The 24,074-nt window shown below is 51.4% G+C and overlaps 9 protein-coding genes across 9 annotated transcripts; 5 read left to right on the top strand and 4 right to left on the bottom strand.

Annotated features, from left to right (window-relative positions):
* Positions 1-608: 608 nt before the first annotated feature.
* P168DRAFT_314634 (uncharacterized protein) lies at positions 609-938 on the bottom strand (the record flags this gene model as incomplete). Its single annotated transcript, XM_024839804.1, has 1 exon — positions 609-938. The coding sequence occupies one exon, from the start codon at positions 936-938 to the stop codon at positions 609-611; it is 330 nt and encodes a 109-aa protein (XP_024697147.1).
* Positions 939-3,467: 2,529 nt separating this feature from the next.
* On the bottom strand, positions 3,468-4,088 carry P168DRAFT_18462 (putative MFS sugar transporter protein). The gene has a single exon (XM_024832967.1). The coding sequence runs from the start codon at positions 3,955-3,957 to the stop codon at positions 3,586-3,588; it is 372 nt and encodes a 123-aa protein (XP_024697146.1). The 5' UTR covers positions 3,958-4,088; the 3' UTR covers positions 3,468-3,585.
* Positions 4,089-6,153: 2,065 nt separating this feature from the next.
* Positions 6,154-7,461, top strand: P168DRAFT_314633 (putative acyl-CoA:6-aminopenicillanic-acid-acyltransferase; the record flags this gene model as incomplete). The annotated part of the gene is made up of 3 exons (XM_024839803.1): positions 6,154-6,210; positions 6,296-6,700; positions 6,781-7,461. The coding sequence occupies 3 exons, from the start codon at positions 6,154-6,156 to the stop codon at positions 7,459-7,461; spliced, it is 1,143 nt and encodes a 380-aa protein (XP_024697145.1).
* A 425-nt stretch (positions 7,462-7,886) lies between these two features.
* P168DRAFT_286660 (cytochrome b561 domain-containing protein) lies at positions 7,887-9,089 on the top strand. Its single transcript, XM_024836393.1, has 4 exons — positions 7,887-8,138; positions 8,197-8,231; positions 8,314-8,376; positions 8,441-9,089. Exons 1-4 carry the CDS (start codon positions 8,006-8,008, stop codon positions 8,933-8,935), a joined length of 726 nt encoding a protein of 241 aa, XP_024697144.1. The 5' UTR covers positions 7,887-8,005; the 3' UTR covers positions 8,936-9,089.
* Positions 9,090-9,291: 202 nt separating this feature from the next.
* On the top strand, positions 9,292-11,051 carry P168DRAFT_286659 (putative serine--tRNA ligase DIA4). The gene has a single exon (XM_024836392.1). The coding sequence runs from the start codon at positions 9,320-9,322 to the stop codon at positions 10,922-10,924; it is 1,605 nt and encodes a 534-aa protein (XP_024697143.1). The 5' UTR covers positions 9,292-9,319; the 3' UTR covers positions 10,925-11,051.
* A 451-nt stretch (positions 11,052-11,502) lies between these two features.
* P168DRAFT_294543 (BTB/POZ domain-containing protein) lies at positions 11,503-13,204 on the bottom strand (the record flags this gene model as incomplete). Its single annotated transcript, XM_024837963.1, has 2 exons — positions 11,503-12,657; positions 12,722-13,204. The coding sequence occupies 2 exons, from the start codon at positions 13,202-13,204 to the stop codon at positions 11,503-11,505; spliced, it is 1,638 nt and encodes a 545-aa protein (XP_024697142.1).
* A 1,043-nt stretch (positions 13,205-14,247) lies between these two features.
* Positions 14,248-16,617, top strand: P168DRAFT_301229 (Zn(II)2Cys6 transcription factor). The gene is made up of 3 exons (XM_024838499.1): positions 14,248-14,935; positions 14,997-15,534; positions 15,606-16,617. Exons 1-3 carry the CDS (start codon positions 14,527-14,529, stop codon positions 16,474-16,476), a joined length of 1,818 nt encoding a protein of 605 aa, XP_024697141.1. The 5' UTR covers positions 14,248-14,526; the 3' UTR covers positions 16,477-16,617.
* Positions 16,618-17,596: 979 nt separating this feature from the next.
* P168DRAFT_228808 (PDPK1 family serine/threonine-protein kinase) lies at positions 17,597-20,170 on the bottom strand (the record flags this gene model as incomplete). Its single annotated transcript, XM_024833155.1, has 2 exons — positions 17,597-17,938; positions 18,011-20,170. 2 exons carry the CDS (start codon positions 20,168-20,170, stop codon positions 17,597-17,599), a joined length of 2,502 nt encoding a protein of 833 aa, XP_024697140.1.
* Positions 20,171-21,638: 1,468 nt separating this feature from the next.
* Positions 21,639-23,427, top strand: P168DRAFT_323657 (uncharacterized protein; the record flags this gene model as incomplete). The annotated part of the gene is made up of 4 exons (XM_024840711.1): positions 21,639-21,963; positions 22,447-22,769; positions 22,826-23,065; positions 23,122-23,427. 4 exons carry the CDS (start codon positions 21,639-21,641, stop codon positions 23,332-23,334), a joined length of 1,101 nt encoding a protein of 366 aa, XP_024697139.1. The 3' UTR covers positions 23,335-23,427.
* Positions 23,428-24,074: the final 647 nt, after the last annotated feature.

The raw sequence follows: 24,074 nt of genomic DNA, 5'->3' as shown, positions 1-24,074 counted from the left end.
GAGGAGCGGCTAAGGCTATAGCTGACGACGTAATGTGAGTAGGTTACTGATGTAGTGTGTTGGACAGAAGGTCTATATGTTACACTTTGTGGATATGCGCGTTGGATGTTGGGCGGAGGGTGACGCTGTTTGTTCGACCTTTGTTTTTCTCCTTTTCTCTTTCGTTCTTTGCCTCTTCTTCTGAAGCTAGGGTCCATGGACGTTTGTTGTTGTGGCTGGAGTATAGGGCATTGTTGTTAATCTCTTGCCATTAGTAGAGGTTGAAACGGGGAGGAATTGAGTGAGGAAACAGTGTAGTCTTTTTATATCAAAAAAACTTGAATAGAATATGAAAGGAGAATCAACAAGGGAATAAAAAAGGAATAGGGAGAAAAAGATTCATTATTGAATTCTAAAGATCCCGCGCCAACGATGCAACCACTCCTTCGATGACGCTCCCATGACAAGGCAACAATAGTCATAAGAGTAAAATGGAAGAAGTAAAATGGAAAAAAAAATTTAAGAATGTATCAATGAAAAAAGAAAAGAAAGAAACCAATGAATAGGAAAGAAATAAAAAATAGTTTAGAAAAGATGAAAAGAAAAGAAAGAAGAGCTCAACCCTCCCCTCACCCCGTACTGTTGGTTGCAACCTCCTCCAACGTCTTGTATCGCCATTCGTACTGAGCCAATTGCTTCTTCTCCGCGGGCGACAGGCTCTTGCCCTTGTCCGCCATTTCTTTCTCCACCTGCTTCAGCATCTCCCAGCGTTTGAGGATCTTAAACTGGTGGTCGCAGATGGATGTGAGGTTGGTGTCCTTGAGAGCCAGGCGCTCCTCAATGGTGGAGTGGTAGGAGAGTTTGGCGTGGAAGAGGGCCATGTCGGATTCGTCGTACTTGAGGCCGCGGACTTCGGGCATGGTGGTCGTGGTGGGGTAGGGTCCTCGTTGCGGCGGCATTGGTAGTGTGGTGTGTGTAGTATTTGAGAAGGTGGGAGGGGTTGTAGTAGGTGTGAAGCTTTGCTATGAGCTTGATAATTGATGTATATGGGGGTTGGAAATGGGAGGTGGGCTTTGAAAAGGAAAGCGGGCTGTTTGTTGCCTCGGTGCGTGGTAGTCTCGGACGCTCTGAGTAGAAAAAGTGATGGTGGATAGACGAGAGATTCTTTAGTGCTTTCTTGAGAAGAAAAAGAGAAAAAAGCTTTCGATGGATATCAATTCGAGGGGCTACTGAAGCTATCTTAATATACTTGACATCTCGCAGCATGACAGTCTCTGTTTGACTTGATGGTGCGTCTTGTGATGGTCTCTAGAGGCCAGTCCAATGACAACTCTAGGGAAGTCGTCGATTGTCATATTGAGATAGACTGTGACACCATGAGGCCCGTCGCAGTGCAGCCGGTGTCTCTGGCAATAGTCAGTGAGCCCTTGGGATTGATGTAAGGCTCCGTTGTCTCCATAGCTGTGGATCAACAAACCTCGGAATGTTTCAATACTCCCGCCTCGGTCACTCGCCCTACCTGCATGCAATGGTGGCGGATTGGTGCAAACATACATAGAGCTGCCATCGTGGACTAAGGGACTGACGGTTAACGGCCACCGAGCGCAAACACGGTGTGGGCCATGCGAATCGTCTGTCCCACGTTTGAACAAAGGAATGTCAACGTGCCAGGCTAGACAGAAATAGGGTGGAGTGCTCCAGATGGCCGAAAGCATGCAAGGTCGCCCTTCTGATATGAAGAAGAGTTAGATTCAATGGGTTGAACCTCCTGTTGCTATCTGTATAATCCATTCGTCTCGACTGAATGGCAAATGTAGGTTCCCTCCTAGGGAAATACTATCATATCACGGGACGAAGCATCCCGCTACGTCTGATTAGCTTTTTTCTCTTATTTTTGTTTCCCTTTCTTTCTTTCTCTCTTTTTTTTTTTTTTTTTACTAGACTTTCTGGTTTCCCCTCTTCTCTTAATTCCCTTTTAATTTCCTAGTTATGCCTTATTCGTGCATCCTCCCGTATGACCTGTCGCTAGCCGCGGGATGCGTTGTTGTGCAACACTGGGAGGGACCTATTCTGGTCTAAGGAAGACCACTTTGAACTTGCTCAACTAACAAAAAACTGATGATAGGCTGTCTACCAGATACTACCATCTCCGGCCAATCCGGTTTGTCAATTGTGCCGACTGAGCCACACTGTCAATATAGCCTCGACCCGCAGTGTCTAGTCCATGATATCAAAGAGACGTTGAAAGTCGCTTGTCCGTGAGTAGATCAGGGAAAACAATGAAAACGTCTAGTCATTCACAAAAACGGAAAGGGGGGAAATAAGATGTGAAAGATGGACGAATGTTTGGTTCCGATAACAATCCATGCATGGTTCATGCCTTCATCCGATGCTGATCATGTGTGCCCGACTGGTCAACGGGCTTTTTGCAGATGCAGTGCAATGTATGTAGGCTATGAAGATCTGGTACTATTCTCAGTAAATTCAAACGTTGAGAGTTGGCAATAGTGCCAACGGCCAAGCCTTAGGGGTATGTATGCATCCGGGGCTGTATAGATCCAATGGCAGCATCTGTGGAAGGTCTGGACACCACACAAGAATGGATAAGATCTGACTGTTCAACACACCCATCAACTTACTGAGAAAAGTCTCAGCATTCTGAATATTAATCCCGGATGGGCTTCCAAGAAGAAGATCATCTGACTGGCTAATATGGTGCCACATGAGGCTGGGGACAGGCACCCTTAGGATGAGCCGCGTGATGATGATTAGGGCTGAAAATAGATATCAACTTAATATTCCCTGCTTCGGCCGAACAGAAGGTGAGTTTAATTCCCATACGGGGTCACAAAGTATAGGATCTCTAAGACTGAAATGCACCCCAAGCTCTTTTATGGGGTCGCGTGAGCATGAACCAGATACATTGAAGTATTAGGCGTGTGATGAATGCTCCAATAGGCTATAGATAAGTGACACCCTCATCAATTGCTTCGGGTGTCTCCTTTTGGCTTTCTGGATATCTAATCAGATCTTCACCAGCGCACCTCTGGTGTCTCAAGAACTGCCATTAGTATCTTCAAGAGCCAAATCATATGTTTCTAAAATGATGTAGTATAGTGGCACTAGACGAAGGTAGTTGCAGGCAGTGTAAGCTACTCAAATGCTGTAGCCGATCTTTTCGACCTTATAGAGATACCATAGTTAGTGCCAGCACCACCTTAAATGAGGAAGCACAGCAGCACAGAGCGCAAGGGACAAGGTTTATGACGAGTAGAGGCTGTGGATCATAGCAATCGGCAAAGCGGAAAAAGTCTGCTAGATGTATACCTAGAGAATAGTCAACACCGCAGTCGCATGACTTGCCTGACATGATATCTTGCTATGATTGCATAGCGGTGGCATTTTGAGATGATCATGCCGGCATATCTCGTGAAACTTTATGGGCGCCGTCGAAACCGGTTGGTTATGAGAGCGCCGACATCGGTAAACACAAAGTAGGTTGCTGTGGCACTGGGGGGGAATTGCCAGTCGTTACATCGTGCCATCCACGCCAATAGGAATCAGCGCAGGGTCAATCTAGAAGAAGTCAGACAAAGCCCAGCGCGCTCACTTAACTGCGAAAAAAAAGGAGAAGAGGAATGATAAGAAGAAGAAAAAGAACGCTAGATGACAAGGGAAAGTAAAAGCAAAGTCAAACAAGTAAGAGAAGAAAAGCAAGAGGAAGGGGAGGTGGAGCGAAATTTCACATGATGTGATGATACCACCACTATTTCCACTATTGGAAAACGAGTATAGGAAGGAACCATGAACCGAGACGAGTGACCCCGGGAAAGAGCACACCACTGGTTCAATTCGATAACTTCCAAAAGAATCTTCAATCTGTGAAACAGTCATTCCGATGATGGCCTCATTAACATCACCGCTGCTCCTGTGGTACTTGACTACCACCCTCCTGGCAGCGTCCCTTTCCCCGCGCATGATGTAGTAACGAGGCGACCCCAGGATCAGGGGATAGATAGTAACACAAACTATGGTAGAAAACAAAGCTTCCAGAATGAGTGGAACCCGACGGCTCCGACTACTGTCCACTTTGGGTAAGCCCGAACGTGGCCACGGTCATACATATGATGCCGGTCATCAAACCATGACGATGCACTGACACTACCTCACCGACATATTTCAATGTGGACAAGATTGCGGGCCTTAGCTCCGTCGGAAACTGTTCAGTCACAAAAATAGATGTACTGGTCGAACGGTCTGGCAAGATTGCGACCAAAACCACCATGGCATTACCAACGAGATCGGTCCCTCGCCTACCCATATTACCTAGCAGGGGTCAGACGCCGGCCCACAAACAATGCCAGTATCCTGAAAGCGGGTTCCAGGGCTCTTAAAAGAAAATATTTATGCCATGTCATTATGAACGTTAACGTTGCTCATAAGCAGCCAATCGACAACGTATACAGCTGGGTCATTTCCTTGAACGAAGAGGAGAGGAAGTCTGCCCATAAACTGAGACTGGGTGCTCTTCTTGAGTCTTTCAGAAACCATTTTCATCGGAGCTATCCAAGACATCATCTTGGGAGACATCATCTTTGAAATGGATATCCCTTTTAGATGTATTTCCCCATGTCAGCTGTGTCCACTGTCGATAACCGAGACAAAGGTATTTGCGCATGGGCAATGAGATATCACAAAGATCAGGAAATAGGCAACGAGACTTGCATCGGGTTTTCGGTGACACAACTATAATATGTTTGCACCAGAGGCTCATAGAGGCCCGAACTACTTGTGTGACACAAGTAAGGTGGCCCATGTGTATGAGCTCAGATCGGCCACTTTTGCCACAGGAAAACAGCCATAGAGGACTGACGTTAGTCCGGTGTGCTTCCGTTCAATTTTCCCGGCTTCGCCTTGACAGTCGAGCATGATTGGTTTTATCCAAGGAGCAAGTCACAAGCAATATGATCATGCTTTGTTATGTGTACCAATCGATCTTCCACAAATGAACGCATCGGTCTTATGATATCAGCTTTACTAGCATAGACATACGGCCAGTAGCAGATTAAAGGACTTTCTTATTGCCTAGAGGTCTGTTTGCTGTTCTAGAGGTCCAAGTCAGCTTGCAGCACTGGCAGATCGGTTGAGAATCAAGGTCTTAACCGAGAACATAGACTAGCTCAGCACCTGATGTATGTGAGATTCCAGTCAGATGCCATTATGACAACATACTTATTTTGTCTGCAGCAATGCGGTCTTGCGTTGAGGTAAGGTCAGAATTAGAAAGCACGAGCCATTCTCAACTCAACTTGAGATCCCATGGCGTTCCGTTTGTACCACCATTTGTTGCTCTGTACTAGGCAGAGAATAACAGTTTTTGATCCAGAAAATGCGAATTTTTTCAAAGACTCTATAGAGCAGGCGTGCGGTGTTAAACACAACTGACAATAGGATTGTGGACAGATTGTAAGATGGAGAGGAGGACGAGGGGAGATAATAGAGTGAAATGGGTGGGAAAGTGACTAAACCCATTGAACGTGGCACATGACCCACGACGTCCTCATCATTTCTTCAAGTCCCTGATCTTGAATCTACCTTCGTCCACTCCCTCGGAAACCGACAACTTTGGATTCAAGACCTAGCATGGCCGCCAATTCGATGGGTACGAGTGTCCTGCACAAATACCTGCAACACTGGACGCTTCAAGGCTAGAGGTCTTAGACAGAGCTTGCTCTGGTCTTGCCGGAGCTTTGCTACCAACGATTCCAGGCACTATGCGACATGAGGAAGATACCGTTAAGTGTGGACGCTTGCCTAACAGCGCGGTGCATCATCAATGACTTAACAGCTTGAAGCCGTATATGATGTGGGACATGACGCCTGAGCCAAAACATGGTGGATACTGAACCGCCTTGCCATTATGCTTCAAGCAGTACCCGCTTGCTGGGCTAGTACGTGCCAGGTAACATAGGAATAAACTTCAGCTACCTTGATCAAATCTAGTTGAATTCCATTAGAAGAATGGAGAACCCCGCACAGGCGACCACGGAAGGAAGAGGAATTAGTGATGCTTCCCCGCTTGGCTTCATTGATAAGGGTCGCTTTTCCCCTCATGACGCCCCAATAAATTTCCAGATTTCGCCCGCCGTGCGGTAACCTCGGCCAGCGTCCATCATGGCATCCAAAGTCGACATACCCCCGAAGTTGGTGCTCAAGGGTACCCCAAAAGAAGTATGTTTTAGCAGTACAGCTCATCTGTGATTATCTCTTTCTGCCATGCTTCCTACTCGACACAATTTAACCAACCATTTGGCAGATTGGTCTTGAACATGGCCGCCAGCTGCAGCATCAAATCAAAGACCAGCTGGAGATATACAAAGAGATGTTCGAGTACATGTCCAAAATGGACTGGTCGCAGGTGCACAAGCTTGCCGCAGATTTTCGGGCAACATCAGAGCAAAATACTCCCGGCATTCATGCGGAGATGCAGGGCATTGCGGAAGGCGCAGGCGTGGAGATGCTTGACATTGTGGCACTGAATTGTCGGAGTGAGATCTCTTTGGGCCATTTTTCGGATGGGTGTACAAGTCTCTCGTGGAAGAAGGGCGAGAAAGGCAGGGTCTTGTCGCAGAATTGGGACTGGACCACGCGGGTTGGCAAGAACCTGGCGATGGTGCAGATTGAACAGCCTGATAAGCCCGCAATTTACATGGTGACCGAGGTAAGTTAGATCTCGTGTATCCTACATTATTGCATGTTAATGTTGGACATCTAGGGTAACGGGTCGTTGACTTCTTATAGGCAGGGATTGTTGGCAAGATTGGATTCAACAGTGCCGGAGTTGGCGTCTGCTTAAATGCCATAAAAGCACCCGTATGTGACAGTTCCAAAGTTCCTATCCATGTGGCGCTTCGACTGTGTCTGGAAAGTGTTTCTGTGGACACGGCACTAGAACAACTTAATTCCCTGGGGGGTGCAGCCTCTAGCCAGCACATTCTTTTGGCCGATAGTTCAAAGGCGCTAGGGCTTGAGCTGTCTCCCAACGGCGACGTATATCTCCAAGAGGACGCCAACGGGATGGTTATACACACCAATCATTTCATCGAGAATGGGTCTGTCCAGGAGCCACCGTGGCTTCCCAGCTCTCCAGTACGCTTGAAGCGGTGTCAACAGCTTTCTCGTGAACTCCTCGAATCAGGTGTTGCTGGGAACATGATCACCCCGGCCCTTCTCCGAGAACAGATCTTTGCAGACAGATACAATGCGCCAGGGGCCATCTGCGGCTCTGAGGACCCGTCACGACATCCTATACGACAGACCTCTACTCTGTTCAACATTGTGATGAATCTAGAACCGGGCAATCTGGGGGCGGAGGTTGTGTTTGGACGACCTGGGTATGAGGAAGAGAGTGCTGTAGTGAAGCTGCCTTGGACAACTGGAACCCGATGGTCATCGTGGTTGCTTCGCTTATTTGGTCTCTGAAAAAGGGCCAGCTATTTGTCTGTTGGATACCATGCTACTATCCAGAGAAGACAACAGTACGGTCAATAGATACACAGTTCAATATATAACATTAGAATAGTTGAAGTAGTGATACTATCCTTTCTATAAAGCAAAGACATCCAGCGGCTGGCCACAAAACCAGCATGGACCGCACGCACTGCGGGAAGAGCAAGCGGATTCATATCAAGTCACCAAGATGTAGTAGCGATACTTCATGGCTATATATTCTATGAAAACAACATCAAAACATAAATTAAAAAGATCAATAAACTGTTTACTCTTCATAGTAGTGCTGAGGTAAGTCCCCTATCGGGGAATCCGACCCGAGGTTCGGACTCCGATGGTCGAATCCTCGCGGGGGAATTCGTCATCGATAAGTCGATAGTGTTGCACCTTGCTTGAGTGGAGAATCCAATTCGGATTCCGATCTTTCTTTTTACCACCGCCAATTCCTCGTCTGTTGGTAAAGAGATTCCACCTCTTCTTATCTCTGGATCGCTGAAAAGTGTCCACTCGTAACCAAATGGCGTCGGCTACTGGAATCCCTCAGGAACATCCGCAAACCATCACCGCGCGTGAAGATGAGCCTCTGCTAGGTTCCCCGGGCGATGTCGTCCAGGAAGACCAGCAGCCCATCTTTTACAATCTCGTGACGGGTGCGTTAATCTAGTTAGAAATTGGGTCGGGACTGGTGACACTGATGATGTGATGCAGGGACGGCGTCGGTGGCACAGTTCGGCATCTGGCTAGTAAGTTGTCCCATGTTGACCAACAATCTCAAATCTATGGGACAATGAAGGGATCGAGATGATACTGATTCATACGCTTCAGCTGGTCATCCTGGTTTGGTCAAACGTCCTGTCACATCCATGGATGCTCTTTTCCGCCCATCCGGTGAGTGGACCTTCGACCTTCTATATGAATATGTAGATATCAAGATCGCTGAACCCCGTCACAGCTCCTCAATTCAACGGCCATTCTTCTCCAAGTCCAGGCTGCCCTGGTCCTGCAACCCACAGTGACTCCCCAGCAAAAGCTCCTTGGCACTCGCATTCACTATGGTATCCAAGCCGTCAGCATCCTCGGCTTCATCAGTGCCTTTATTGTCATCGAAGTCAACAAGGGCAATCATGCCCGCCTGACGTCGCCGCATGGCATCATGGGCCTTATCACGTACATACTCATCATCCTACAGGCCACTGGGGGCCTGGTACAGTATTTCTTCCCCACGCAGGTGCTGGGAAGTGTCGCCCGCGGTAAGGCGATGTACAAATATCATCGTATGGTCGGGTACACGTTGATGACGCTCGAGTTGGCTACCGTTGCGGCCGCTACGCAGACGACGTTCAACCTGTCTGTGCTGGCGATTCCGCTGTGGGCAGTGCTGTTAGCGGCGGTTTTGGTTATCGCGGGACTGGGGGCTAGGGCGAAGAAGCAGAAGTTAGGCCTGTAATTTCCCTTTATTGCATGCTTCGTATTTCTCCAATTTCCGTCTCTGCTATATCTATGGTTAGAAGACAAGAATGGCCGTGGTGGTTGGAGTCTGTGGATATTTGATGATTACATTGAGTCACTTGGTATTTGTCAGTTCTATGATATTATCTAGCACATAATTTATCAAGATTCTCATTTAGAGCCTAATATACGCTATAAAACTATAATCAATCGATTTTACTTCCATGAAGGTTCACAATAAGGTACAGAGCAAGCAGATTTCCCGAACGGGATAAGCGTCGCTGATCGTCCGATGTCTTCTTTTCTCGCGATCATTCCACTATCCGCCCTGGTTCCCTTCGTTCAACCTCCACTCACCCCTCTTACTCTCACTCACACCGTCATGGCGCCTGCGAGGCCTCCCTTTGTCTGCCTGCAGTGCAAAATGACCTCCTCTCGATCTCCTGTCTCCGCAATCCTCCGTCGTGCCTTTTCCTCCTCATCTCGTCGTCCCGAGTCAATTCGACCCGCAACGGCGCCGAAACCCACCCCCGATATCAAGCACATTCGCCAACACGCAGAACTATACTCCAGGAACAGCGTCGATCGCAACTACTCCGCGCATGCCGATTACCCGGGCCAAATCTTACAGCTGTCCGAGGAGGCCCGCCGTCTCGATCACGACCTCAACGCTCCGCGCAGCCGTATCAAGCAATTGGAGAAGGCCATCGGCAGATTGGCAAACGCTGCTCGACAACAGCTACAACAGGGAACCGAGGGGAAGGAAAACGATGGGAAACAACAGAATGAACTTGCATCCCTCCGTGCGGAAGCTCAGAAATTGAAGGATCAATCGCTCACGATGACCACGCGACGGACCACCTGCACGGACGAGATTCACCGGCTCGCCCTCTCGCTTCCCAACCTGTCCAGCGCAGATACCCCGGTCGGAACCGAACCCACGCTCGTCGAATACCTCAATTTCAACCCGGACGCCCCGCCAGACTGGGTCCGGCATCCTGACCCCACCCGCTCACACGTCGCGATCGGCACCTCGCTCGGCCTGATCGATTTCACCAGCTCCGCAACGACCACCGGCTGGGGCTGGTACTTCCTCACGAACGAGGGCGCGCTCATGGAACAGGCCCTGATCCAGTACGCCCTCAGCGTAGCCCGCAAGCACGGCTGGAAACCGGTGTCACCGCCCTCAATCGTCTACTCCTACATCGCCGAAGCATGCGGTTTCCAGCCCCGCGACCAGCACAACGAGCAACAGATCTGGTCCATCGAGCAGAGCGACAAAGACAAGTCCAAACCGCAGCGGTCGCTAACCGGCACCGCCGAGATCCCACTAGCCGCCATGCACGCAGGGCGCGACTTCGACGCCGCCGACCTCCCCGTCAAGCTGGTAGGCCCAAGTCGCTGTTATCGCGCCGAGGCCGGATCCCGAGGCGTGGACACTAAGGGTCTTTACCGCGTGCACGAATTCACCAAGGTCGAAATGTTCGGCTGGGCCGACAACGTCGCCGCCGCAGAGGGCAAGGCGCCCGGGAACAACCCCACCTCAGACGACCTCTTCGCCGACCTCCTCGCCATCCAAACCGAGATCCTCACTTCCCTGGGCCTCCCGTGTCGCGTGCTCGAGATGCCCACCACAGACCTAGGCGCCAGCGCCAGCCGCAAGCGCGACATCGAGGCCCTCTTCCCCTCGCGCCTGCGCTCTTCTTCTTCCCCCTCCGAGGTTCCCGACCTCGACTCCGCATGGGGCGAGGTCACGTCCGCCTCCATCTGCACGGATTACCAGAGTCGACGACTGGGGACGCGCGTGCGCGGCGGCTCAGCCAAGGACTCTCGATTCCCGCACACGGTCAACGGCACGGCGATGGCCGTCCCGCGCGTTCTGGCTGCCATTCTCGAGAATGGGTGGGATGTGGAGCGCAAGGTGGTGGTTGTTCCGGAGGCGTTGCGATCGTGGATGGGCGGTATAGATGTGATTGGGAAGAATTAGGGGATAGCACTTCCACTGACAAGTATACTGTATATCCGAGTAGATGATGTGTATGTATGTATATTATAGTTACGATCGATGTCGATGTACAGAATTCTTCATTTACACAGGAGCGTTTACCACGTTTATCACCAGTCCTCCCTTTAGGCTAGAACTGTGCCGTCCATGAATCAGTGTCTACGAGATTATACAGAGATAGCAAGAATCATATCATAATATCATTCCATATCAAAACATAAAACACGTGTATGCAGCAAAGAGGTCTCTTCATAACCCGTATATGGAATACAGAGGCACTGACCTAAAGGTAAATGGATATCGTAACTTCGTGAAGACATGAGCGTAGAAACATGAACATAAACATAAACATCAATATCAACATTAACATGCAAGTGAAACGTAAACGTAAAAGTGAGACTCCGCGCATCATCAACTTCATCATCATCATCGTCATCATAATAGTTGGCGACCGGCTCAACTAGTATGAAAACACCTACCGAAAATAGAATGAAACCCAAAGAAAAAGAAATGGAGGAAGGGGAGGAAGGGGGTGTGTGTGTGTGTGTGTGTGGAAAGGATCAACTCCACGGAATATCTTCATCTTCCACCTTGATGCAAGTCAGATAGGGAAGACCTGTGTCGCTGAATTCCCCGCCCTTCAGGTCCAGCTCGAGGAAGTTGCGCATGAGCGGCTTGACTATTTCCCGCGCGAGACGCTTGATCTCGTCCATTTTGCGCTCGAAGCGCTTGAGGATGTCGCGTGTGTAGAGGGACTCGGAGGACGGGGTGGGGTGGACTTTGAGGAACTTTTTGAGCTCGTCGTGCGGGAGGTAGGCTTGTGATGAGGGCGTGCCGATGAGTCGGTATACCTGGGCGGAGGACAGAGGGGAGGCGCTGGGTTTGGAGGCCGTCGATGATGAGTGGTGGTCCTGTTGGCGGTGGTGGCTGGTTGACTGTGAGGAGCGACCGGTGGAGTTGTTCGTGGCTGGGTAGGCATTCGCGGATGTGTTTTTGAGGATGGGAGCTGGCGGGGGCGTCGTGCTGTCGACGAGCCACTGTCGGAAGAGCGAGATGGCTAGCCAGTCGAGGTAGGCGTTGGTCGGACTGACGCGCTCGCCGCGCGAGGTAGTCAGGGTCAACCGGAGGAGCTTGGAGTCGATGCGCGCCTTCATGTACTCCAGATCCTCTACTTTGTCCTCAATGATGTCCAGTACGGTGCTCGGTAAGGGGGAGTAGGGCCCGTTCCGCAAGTGAGGCAGGCCTGCGGGCCATTGTCCGACCACATGGATCAGGGCTTCTGCGAAGATGACCCGACTCCTTGCGAGGTATCCTAGCTTCAGGTAGCTCGGTGGATATTTTGCGATTTGCTTGAACAGACGCGACCCAAAACCGAGAAGATGGTGGTCTACCCGAGGCCCGGTGACTGGGAGCGCATCGTACATATCAGCAAGCGCAAGGAGCGACCTGCACTCCGAGTACGCCGTCGCGATGTTGACGCTGTTGAGCACCGGCGCGTAGTTGTAGAACAGACGGAAGAGATTATCGTAATCGCGGATGGTCGGATCCACCCCCGCGTTCCCCATCCGCGATGCGTGCGGGACATTCACCACGGACTGCATCCCAGCCAGGTTCGCCATCGACCGTACAAAGCCCGCTTGCGTGTTGGAAGGTTTGGTCATTGCAGAGGGGGATTGACATGCATCGCTCGTAAAGGCACTGGAAAAGCTTGGGGCCTAACGGTGTACATTAGAGCCTGTCAGAGAAAAGAACGCGAACACGCGCGGCATATGTACGAACCTTCTGGACAAGTATCGGCTCCTCATCCTCCGCCTTGTTCTCCCAGTCCAACTCGTATCGCCATCTTCGCTTGTCTTGGGGCCAGTTCAGTGCTCCAGTTTCTGACTGGGCCAGGGTTGATCCATTTGACAACGACGAGTTATCTTCGCTGATTCTCGACATGAACCCTGGGTCTGGATTGGAGGGCTTGGAGGGCACTTGTCGCGACCACTCCTCACGCGTACTCGCCTCGAAAAACCCCGAGCACTGGCAAAGGATCAGTCGATGAACAAGATATCGCCTCTCCTGGCTGTTCGCGCGGATCACGATCTCAACGTCGCCGGTGTGGGTGAAAATTGGAAAGTCATTCTGGGACTGGTGGGCGAGACCACCATGGTGGGAGCGACTGGAGCGATGTCGCCGGCTGGTCGAGTGGCGAGACACCGACGACGGAGCACTCGGCATAGGCACAGAGCGATCGAGTACTTGGGCCTGAGAGACCATATCGGCGGTAGTGACAGCACTGGTGGTAGCAGAAGGACCCTTGGTGGTCATGGTCAGCCCCGGCGCTTTAGAAACCGAGTGCGCGGTGATCGAACACCAGACCGCCGTATGCGGGCCTTCATTCAAGATCCAGCGCGACGCGAGATTCGAGAAACCGGAACAGGCGGACGGAGCGGAGGGACCGGGTGGTTGTTGTCGGAGGGATTTTATCGAAGGCGACCAGGAGTCGGACGGAGTCTGTCGTGTGGCGGATTTCCCACAGCTGCTAATCCCCGCCGCGCCAAACAGACGGGCGAATCAAGCCTCACGGTTCGATCCTCGAAGAGGGCTTCAGAAGGCACCGAAGGTGTCGAGGCAGAGAGCCAGGTGGTTGGACCAGAAATTGAAAACGACAACAAGAGAAAAGGTGGGCGCTGATATGATAGAATGGGGTCCACCAGCTGCAAGTGGGACTGCAGTTAATCAATCACCGTCAGAACCACAATCGTAAACAAACAAATGGGCGATTCCAATGATGGGACTAGTCTCTGGTGGGAGACCGTGTATGGAATGATGCAGGGGTAGATCCAACACATCCAGAGCCACCGATGAGGGGACGGAACCCTCAATCATGGATCCTTGGAATTCCCATTGATATTGAAGTTAATCCACTGTGACGATTGCCGACAATTAAACTGATACCGGTGGAAACTGGATCATCTGGAGATCAGCCATCTAGACTCTGTCCTTTCTCTACATTTCACTCTGACATCATACCGGACTCTAGAGTCTCCGATGGATTGGGTCAATGCGAAACAATGGCTTTCTAATCAACTCAATCATTAGAAATAGATCAAGACATCGATGGCATCGCTATCCGATCGACGCGTGGATCTGAAACTGAATCTGAAATCGAAAGTGAATCTGAATCCGAATCTCAAGACAATACAAATGCATAATTAGTCATTTGTATTATGACTCAGCAATACCCCGCCAGCACATGATCAACTTCATAATTACCCGATCGGGAAACAAACTTATCTGGTTTCCCCGGCCGACTCCGGCGAAGCTTTCCTCGTTTTCACCTACTTCATCCTCATCATCGGTCGTTGATGGAGCTGCCATCATAGAGGGAAAATACCTCATTCTGTCACTCCGCTCCCTGCGACCCTTGATTCGCGACACTTCACCCCCACCCACCTGCGCCATCTCTCATCTTGGAGGAATGTTCGCCAGATCCCTCTCGACTTGCTTGACCTGTTCCTGATCGTATACGCTTTGAGAATGACGAGTATCATGCTGAAATACCTGTCCCAAGCATTTAAAAGCTTCAGTGTCCCGTCATGACGAAAGGCTGCTATACCTGTCGTCGCCGCCGGGTCATCTGCGACAATGGCCTCCCATCATGTCGAAAATGTCGGGATGCGGGGAAGGAATGTCTGGGATACCAGAAGCCTCTTGTGTGGGTGAAAGGTGGCTTGGCCAGTCGGGGCAAGATGATGGGTCTCAGTTTTGACCAGAGTATGAAGGATTCGACCGACTTCAAGGAAAAGCATTCTTCCATGGTTGGGCCGTTGCGTGCCGTCGATGCTCCCGACCAAGATGGACATGATTCACAGCGAAACAACCAGACGGAGATGATGCCTTCGCAGAAGCCAACAACTCTCGTGGCATACAATTCTCCGCCTCGGATCCTCGTGGACCCCCTATTCCAGGACTTGAATCCACTGATACGGTTCTACGTCGTTCATTGTACGTGAATAGAAGTCAATTATCCTCCATATCTCTGGATGGCGCCGCTAACGCTCTCAAGTCAATCAGAATGTAGCAAATAATCTGATCTTGTACACCGACGTGCAAAATCCGTTTCTCGAACTCACCCCCCTGATCGGTGGATCGCCTGGCCTCGCCTATGCTCTCACAGCCACCGGAGCTTTGCACTACACAATCATGGCCCACGATGACGTCTCACTCATGCCGTGGTCGGCGGATGGTACCAATTTGACGGGGTCCTGGCTGTCCGTGCAAGAGGTCGAAGATGCTGCGATGAGCTCCATGGCGCGGCGCCCATCGTCCAAGGCGTACGAGCAGTTTCTCGGGCTCAAACAACGCGCGCTGCAACAATTGTCGCGTGATATTGAAGACCCGGTCCTGCGCAACGACACCCGGACTTTAATCACGATCGTGGTCCTCGCCTTGATGGACGCCATCGAATCGGGAGGTGGAGCGTGGAAATACCATCTGGAAGGCGCAAAAAAACTGCTACAGACGCGGCAACAAGACAATAATCGGAACCAGACACAGGGAATCATCGAATGGCTAGACACATCCGCCATTGACGGATGCCTCATGTGAGTCTCACCTTACCCAACTATATCCCTGGTGGCATCTGTCAAACTAACCCATTGGCTCCCGCGTCTAGCATCCAACTCATGGGGTCTACACTCGCGCGACCAGGCTCCCTCTCAAAGCCATTCTACTCAACGACCGACATGTCAGCGGCAGTTTTGAAACGTCTGGAAGAAACAACCTGGGTAGGATGTCCCGCCTACCTACTAGAGGTCATCTTCATCGTCCACGCATGGTGCTCCGAACCGAACGCCGGCCCCACCTCTCGCCCCAAGATGATCTTTCCGTCAGCCTTCCTGGCCAAGAATGCGGATCCGCTCGAGTCACCCCGGGCCTTCCTCCACCACATCCAAGCCTTCGACCCAGCCGCCTGGGCGGAAACAATGCAAAGCTACGTCTTCCTCCCAGACCTGACCATGCGCATCGCCCTAGCAACCATCTACCGCGCCGCGGTCTACCTCTACGCAAGCCGCGTGCTCTGCCGGTCTCGCGACGGACCCATGCTCTCCCTCGCCAGCGGACTAGGAATCCCAGACGACCACAGCGACGTCGCCAACCTTCTCATCCGACAGATCATGCTGATCCCCGTCGCAGACCCCCACTTCAAATGCCTCATCTGGCCCACATTCATCGCAGGCGCCGAGTGTCGCGATCCGTCGCTGCGGCCGCCCCTCATGGAGAAGCTTAGCGCCCTGTACTACGACATCACGAGCATCAATGTCCGCAATGCGGCGTGGGTGTTGACCCTGATGTGGCGGAAACGAGATCAAAGACGCATGGAGAAGGCCAGTTGTCGTTGGGAGACTTCTCTCAGCGCTTCTTCTTCTTCTTTTACTTTTACTTCTCATCCGCCTCACGACATAAATGACGATAACGACGACGATGACGACTTCGATTGGATCCAGGAGCTGGACGAGTCGCGCATAGATTGGTTATTCATATGATTACCAAGCCTGGAATGCGTCCTACGTCTCTCTGGTTATGCAGTACGTAGTAGTATACATTAATCATGTACATAGTCATCTATACCCCTGCGGACAGCACGCCAGTCATATTACTTGCCTGATACCTACATATAAAATGTGAATAACACGAAATAAAAAGCCAGATAAGATTCTCTAGTTATGAGAGATAGACGAGATAAAGTAAAGATGGATAGAATGAAAGAAGAAAAGCAAAGGCTAATAAAAGATCAGAAATCCACGAGGGAGATGAAGATGAAGAAGAAGAAGAGAAAAAGAAGCCGCTCACGAGAATCAACCGAGTGGTATAGATCGAATGACAATGACAATGACGGAAAGAGCTTTCACGCTTGCCAGACTAAACTGCTAACGAACCGGACAGGTGTGTGTGTACCAGTCTCTGTATATCGACATATGAGAACAGAAGAGACATTGAGCAGGTCTAGCTCAGAGGGATCCCCGGTATATAGCGTAGTGCGGAAGGTACATGGGAGGAGGGACTATGGGGTTAAGGATCAGGCTGGAATCAGATCAAAGGCACAAGAGAAGAAGAACAAACTAGCTGAGGCATCAATGCATGCGCGCTTCCTTCTAAATGCAGGAATCTTCTCAGGGGATCGAAATAAATGTAAAGATAATCAGAATAGTAAAGCCCGCTTGTCGTTGGAAAGGGAAAAAGCAATGCAGAGAATGTTTGATCATGTCGCCAAAAAAAGAAAAAAAGAAAAAAAGAAAAAAAGAAAAAAAGAAAAAAAGAGAAGAGAAAGAAAGAAATGAAACTTTCACAATGCAAGCAAACAAATGAGACAGACCCTCACGATGGGGTCATAACTGAGAAACCCATTGGTATCAACAGAAGCCAAAAAGACCAAATAATTATCAGAATGACATCGAACAGAAGGAAACAGGTCTCAGCGACACCAGTCGCCCACGCTGGGTAATTGCAGAATCAAACAAAAGAAAGCAGGAACGAGAAGAAGAAACACGAACGCTATATCGGTGAAATGGTGGAGAATTTGCGACCCGGCGCAGCGAGCACTTCAAACCAAACATAGGAGAGAGAAAAGAAAGAAAGGGAGAGATTCCAAGGCCTTGGTGGCCTTTAGAATACCGCGGATAAGCCATTCCTCGAATGGCGTCTGCTGAACCGTTTCCGTCCTTTGACGGATTCGTTATCGTTGCCTTGGTGTTTGACCAGGGTGGCTCGTGCGGCCGATGGGCCGTCGCGATGCACGTCAGAAGTCCGGTCCAAGGTATTGGCCTGGCTGGACAGTTCCGACGGCAGATCCCGGAACGCATCGTCGCCGGAATAACCAGTCTGCTGCGATAGAGCCATTTCCTTGGCGCGATCGAGCGTATCGAGCCATTCCTGGGCCGACAACGCGGTGGCTCCCATGTTGCTAGACGACGGTTTGGGATCTTCGAAGACAAAGTGTTTGTCTCGCTAAACACGGGCCGATTAGTGATACAGCTAGACGTATGACGGGTGGTTATAAAGAGAGGGGGGGGGTCGTACCGTGTCTACAATCCAACAGGAGAAGCCTTTCGAATCCGCCGACGTGCGATAGTGGGTCCCCGGTGCGAGCAGCGACAGCTCCATCTTGGCTTTCTTCTCGTCTCCCCCCGACGCCGCCATGATGATTCGCCCCGAGGAGGTAACCATGACCAATCGCTGTCGCTTCTTCGTCGCACTCCCGGCAAAGAACCGCGAGAACTTCTTGTGCGGCTCCACCTCGCCGCCACTGTTCTTGGACGCCGGGCTGTGCGAGGCCGGGGAGGACAGAACGACCCAATTCCCCAGTTTCAAGATTCGTTCATTGGTCTTGGTGAGCACAGGGGACCACTCGATATCCAGCTGGCTGGGAGGCGGCAACTCGGTGATGAGTCTCGGCATCATGCGGGAACTGGCGTTGGTGGGGTGGGGGGGCGCGGCATTGATGCCCGGCGGGTAGCTGTCGCCGCCGTCGGCGCCGTTCAGCTTGATGGGCTCGCGCGGGGGCGGCACGTAGGCCTTCAGGCGCGGGGCTTTTCGCTTCCACAGCTCAGGGCCCCACGTCATCCCTTGGAAGAACTCGTGGTTCTTGATATGCTCGATCGGCAGTCGGCGAGCGGGATCCAACACGAGGAGTCGCTCGACGAGATCCCGCGCGACGGCGGGGAACCCGAGGGGAAACTCGTAGTCGAGGGCGACAATTTTCTGGAAGGTCTGGTACTCGTTCCCGGCCTTGAACGGGGGCCGGCCGGCCAGCAGTTGGTAGATAATGCAGCCAAAGGCCCACAGGTCACTGGCCTTGCAGGCGTTCTTGTCCGTCAGCAGTTCCGGGCTGACATACTCGGCCGTGCCGACGAACGAGCTGGCCCGGTCCTCCTCGGGAATATCGGTCGCGTCGAGCGAGGGCACCCCGGTCGAATTGGCGCCGGGTTTCCGGGCGGACTTGAGGATCTTCGCGGTGCCAAAGTCGGTGATCTTGACGTGCATCTGGCTGTCCAGGAGCACGTTCTCGGGCTTCAGGTCGCGGTGAATCACGCCGCGCTTATGCATGTAGTCGATGGTGTCCAGGATCTGCGCGCCGTAAAAACGCGTGCAATCCTCGTCAAAACTCGACATGCGTTTGAGCACCCCCAACAGCTCGCCGCCCTTGCAGAGATCCAGCACAAAGTATAACGAGCGCTCGTCCTGGAAGGTATAGTAGAGTCGTACGATTCCCGGATGGTCCGTCAGTCGGTTCAGGGTGTCCTTCTCGATATTCACATATTTGACCTTCTTCTCCTTGATGATGTGGCGCTTGTCGAGGATCTTGATGGCGTATTCCTTGAGGGTCTGGCGGTCCGTCCCCAACACGACGGTGCTGTATGACCCTTCTCCGAGAGTGTTGGCGAAGATGAAGTCGCGGACCCCCTTTTTGATGTATCGCGCGACGGGTTTCCCGCTGGAGTCGAGCTCTTGCCGGACGGAGACGGCGGCGCCCCGATCCTGCCATTCCTCACTGCTCGGGGTCGGACCATTTTCCATGCCGTAGGGAGAGCCCGACAGCTGCGCGGGCGGGCCCCCGCGCGCGTGGGCCCGTGACGACTGGCGGATGGGGGCAGTTCCGGTGGGCATTTGGGCGGTTCGGTAGGCGCGATCGCTGTGGCTGTTGTCGCGGGTGGGCACGCCCGCCTGGTAGGCGGCCGAACCACCGCGGGACTCCGCCCGGGCGAGGCTTTCGGACGCCGACGACGCGGCGGAATCGGTGCGAATCCGGTAGGAGTCCCGGGCGGCCAAGGTGGAGGTGGAACCGTTCGCGTATAGGCCGGACAGGGGGCGGGAGGAATTGGACGGGGTGGATTGATGGTGGTGGGCGGAATAGGGAGTGTATTGGGGCGACGTTTGCTGCTGCAAATCCAAATAGGGAAGGTAGGTTGAGCTGCGGTTTTCCTGGGAGAATGACGGATCGGGTGTATCTGGGGAGATGTCGTGGGAGGGGAGTATGGAGAGCTGGGGCGGAGAGGCTGTTAAGACACTGCCCGACCGATCGGGCAATGTGGTTTCGCGCGTGAGATCGGACGTCGTTGGAGCCGACGCGGCCATGGGGCCCGGGGTGACCGCATCTTCGGACGAGTGCAAAGACGAGTCATCGGGGTTTGCGATCCGTAAGCCTCCCAGAGACTGGGATAGGCTAAGGTCTCCATCCATTATGGGCATGAGGAGGAGTGGGGTGGGGGGGGGGGTGGTGTTGGAGGTCGAGAAGCGTGGAGGTCTGGATGGAAGGAAGATTGCGGCGGAAGGATCGAAAGGGGGTTTTGCGGGTCAAGGAGGGGGAGGATCGGAGGGGAGAGGGAGGAGGTGCGGGAGGTGGGCGTGAGTGTATTGATTGTCAGAAGACGCCCACCACAGCAGCACCAGGAGAGAAGGGGAAAGCAGAGAGGATATTGGGAGAGAAAAGGGTGGAAAGGAGAGGAGGGGTGGGGGGGTTGAGGGTGAGGAGAGAGAGGAGGGGGGGAGGGCGGGGAGAGGGAGGAGAGAAGGAGAGAAGGAGAGAAGACGGAGATGGATGAACGAAAGACTGAATGACGAATAGAGTATTGGAGGAGAGAGAAGAGGGAGAGAAGGGAGAGAAGGAAGAGAAGAAGAGGAAGAGGGGAGAAGATGACTCCGTGGTTGTAGTAGTGGTGGTTGTATTAGTGGTCAGAGTTGAGGAAGAGAGGAAGAGAGAGAGTGAGCGGTCGGAGCAGGAACGGGTTGAGATGGATCGGACATCATCCACCCAACCACACTAGAACAGACAAAATCAAGAAGAGAAGAAAAGAAAAGAAAGAAGATCAATCTTCTAGAATGAATAAATCGAATCAATCGAGAGACAGAACTGCCGATCCACGAAGGGAAAGAATACCAAAGACAGAGAGAAAAGACTAAGATCGGATGGGGGGGGCCTGAGGATCTCCACAGATACATCCATGATCCTCATCGATCCTTTTCATGAGTTTCTACGCTCGACCGTCTCCCTCATTACGGCTCCTGCTGCTACAACCAAAGCCGGTTCCCTTGGCGGTCGACACATTGGACAGAAGGCTTCAGAAAAGTCCAAACGAACCAATCTTATAGACAGGTACGCCACGAGGTTATTATTAGTAGCAGTGGAGTGGACATCGGTAGGCAGAACTAATCTGGTGGAATTGCCAGCCATTCACGATGGACCATGTCGTGATTACCTCGGTCTGCTGCTATTATTTGGAAGTATTTGAATTGTGAATTAATGTTGATATGAAATTGAAATGGGATGGGAATGAAAATGGACTTGTAGTCATATTAAATGGATGAATCAATATAGATATAAATAGAGGTTTTACTATGTTGGTAATGCAATATCAGAGAGAAAGAGAACAGTAACACCACTCACCTAGACTTTTGTATATCTATTCAATTCAGAATCTATATTCTGTATCGCGTCCATCCCTTGATATGTTGAGCCCTGCCATCTCTCAACGATGACGCTGATAAATGCCACCACATCTAGATATACACCCATCGCTCCTCCCTACAATATGACCGATAGACATTCCAAGTCAAAACATACCCCAGGAAGCGATATTCCGTAGATACTACCTACTTACATACACGATCTACTCCTCCCAATAGCCATCCACATCAATCCAACAGAACCATGCTCCGACACAAACCAACCCGCATATCCCTCGACGAAACGGACCTTCACTTCCATCTCTCCCGCGTCTACGCCCGCCATCCAGAGTACTACTACTACTACTACTACTACGAAGGCGACGGCGACATGGACGACCAGCTGTCCTTGCACTCAGACACCCCGTCGTCCTCTGTTCCCACCCATATATCAGAGTCGATCTGTGACGGGGAGGATGTCGCGCCTGCTGGCCAGAATCCATATCCCGGTCTGAGATGTAACACCGCTGCTGATATCGTCTTGTCGTCTCGTTCGAGCTCTTTGGTTACCAATCCTGGTTCGGATATGAGTGAGATAGGTGCTTCTACTTGCGCGAGATGGGCTCACCAGGGGTCTGGTTCTGTCGATGAGGGAGACAGTCCCTCTGAAGGAAACGGTTCGTCTATTGGCAGTGACAGTGACGATGAGATTGCAGTTCAACCTCTGAAATGGAATGGTGGTCCCAGGTCGCCGTGGGTGACTGCTTGTTACGCGGACAACAAACATTGTTCACTTCTATCAGAAGATGAGCGTCCTATTCGCCCAGCCACACAACCAGCCAGTCCTAGACTTCACACTGCCATATTCAGCACAGTGTATGATAGAGTCCTGAGATTTCTTCCTACCCAGCAGGATCTCTTTCATCCACTTAAACCTCTGCTGCACTCACCCATCCCACAAGATCATTGTGAATCTGTTTCCACTCCCGGGGCTGTTAATCAGCTGAGCAACACAGGTAGAGCACCATAGTGTGTCCATCTGCATTGTTTTGGATAATACTGACTGACAGAAGAATCCCCCACACAAACCTGCCTCAGTCTCAACAAAGAGATTGAAGAGCTGTGTACAAACACCACCTGCGGCACCCATCACGACCCCACTCCAGGTGGTCTAGTCGTGCAATTAACCAGCCTCATCGACCTCGCTTTGAGCACCCTCCCAGGCGACACCGTCTACCAAGCAAACAAAATGGCCAAGAGAGGTCGTGCCAAAAACAAGCAGGCCAAGGCTGGTGTGCGAGAGACGTCCTCGGATACTGTCAGTATGGGTGTAGAAGACGGTAACAACCCGGTGTGGGACATCAATGCGAATGCAAACTTGCCCCATGCCGAGGAGGTAAGCATCAATATCACAACATCGCGGAAACCATCTATTGACCGTCTCATGTCCAGAGAAAAGAAGGAAACGCATCGCACACGGAAGCAAAGATCCCCGCCCACAGACGCTGCGACTTTTCTTCCGCCGTGCTGCGTGAGACCAACGAGCCTCCGCGTCCCTATGACCGCAGCATCCTCGACATCGACCCCCCGACCACTTTCGTGAATGAAAACGTCACAGACACCAAGCGTCGCGGACAGGACAATCAGACCAATTCCATCATGTACGGCGTCCGTCCCGAGATCAAAGCGGTGGTGAGTCTCTTTACCGTCCCCGATGTGCATGCTTCACTAATAGAAGGCTAATGCAGAACCACGGTCTCGTCCACCCCATCCTGATGGACGCATACCACTTCCACAACTACGTCAACGACTTCATCACCGAAGTGCAAGGCGGTCGCGTCGACGACATCGCCGAACTCGGCCTGAGAAACCTGGAGCCGTTCAAGGTCCCGGGCGACGAATTGCAGATTGTCCCCCAAGTTAAAGGCGGTGGCGACCAAAATGACGAGTTGGATTATTGATGATTGACGATTGATTGATCGCAAATGGAGAAGAGTTATTGACTTAGTTAGTTGGCGTTTTGCCTTGAGTTCCTGTTGTTGGCGACTAGTCGGATGTCTCATGTCTCTGTCTCATGTCTCACCCCCACCCGACAGTCGCCCATCTAGCGGGTCATGCAGGTATCGGTTTCCCAGAATAGATCCAGCGATCGAAGCCGCAGAGGATGAAAGGGTCATCTGACATGAGATGAGATGAGACGAAATTGGAAGTGGATTGATTGACGAATAATGGAAACGTCCTTTTATGTACGTACATACTTGTACAGTGCTGCAGGCGCAGTGAGATCGGAGAAATATTAATATACTTTACTGTACATTTGCATCAACGGTACCCCGTATAGAGTAGGTACCATCGTAGATACGATCCTTTTCTGTCTATGGATAGATGAGACAGTCCTTGTAATTAGCGGTAGAAGTTGGTAGATCAGTCTTGCATATTTCTAATTTTGAATCCAGTACGTGAGACATCCAACCGCCGCTCTGAGATGTCAACCATGTCATGTACTTCGTACAGAGTATGACAAAAGAATACCAAACCAGCAAGTAAGTATCCGTACTCCCTACATGCTGATGTACGTATCTGTATCTTGGGTTGGAAGGTGAAATTCTCAGATGCACTGTCATATAATGCATATACTGCATCTGTATCTATATAGACTGGCCCATTCGTCTGTCATGATGATCAGCCAGTCATTGAGGCG

The sequence above is a fragment of the Aspergillus campestris genome (genome assembly GCF_002847485.1).
Source record: "Aspergillus campestris IBT 28561 chromosome Unknown P168scaffold_1, whole genome shotgun sequence".
Classification (NCBI taxonomy): Eukaryota; Fungi; Ascomycota; class Eurotiomycetes; order Eurotiales; family Aspergillaceae; genus Aspergillus; species Aspergillus campestris.
The sequence above is the reverse complement of the archived record's forward strand: the minus strand, read 5'-3'. Positions and strand labels throughout refer to the sequence as shown.

Coding starts and splice junctions, on each gene's coding strand:
- P168DRAFT_18462 (XM_024832967.1), bottom strand. CDS start 3,957: ATGCGCGGGGAAAGGGACGCTGCCAGGAGGGTGGTAGTCAAGTACCAC.
- P168DRAFT_286660 (XM_024836393.1), top strand. CDS start 8,006: ATGGCGTCGGCTACTGGAATCCCTCAGGAACATCCGCAAACCATCACC. Junction 8,139..8,196: donor CTTTTACAATCTCGTGACGG/GTGCGTTAATCT, acceptor GATGTGATGCAG/GGACGGCGTCGGTGGCACAG. Junction 8,232..8,313: donor CACAGTTCGGCATCTGGCTA/GTAAGTTGTCCC, acceptor CATACGCTTCAG/CTGGTCATCCTGGTTTGGTC.
- P168DRAFT_286659 (XM_024836392.1), top strand. CDS start 9,320: ATGGCGCCTGCGAGGCCTCCCTTTGTCTGCCTGCAGTGCAAAATGACC.
- P168DRAFT_301229 (XM_024838499.1), top strand. CDS start 14,527: ATGACGAAAGGCTGCTATACCTGTCGTCGCCGCCGGGTCATCTGCGAC. Junction 14,936..14,996: donor ACGGTTCTACGTCGTTCATT/GTACGTGAATAG, acceptor AACGCTCTCAAG/TCAATCAGAATGTAGCAAAT. Junction 15,535..15,605: donor GCCATTGACGGATGCCTCAT/GTGAGTCTCACC, acceptor TCCCGCGTCTAG/CATCCAACTCATGGGGTCTA.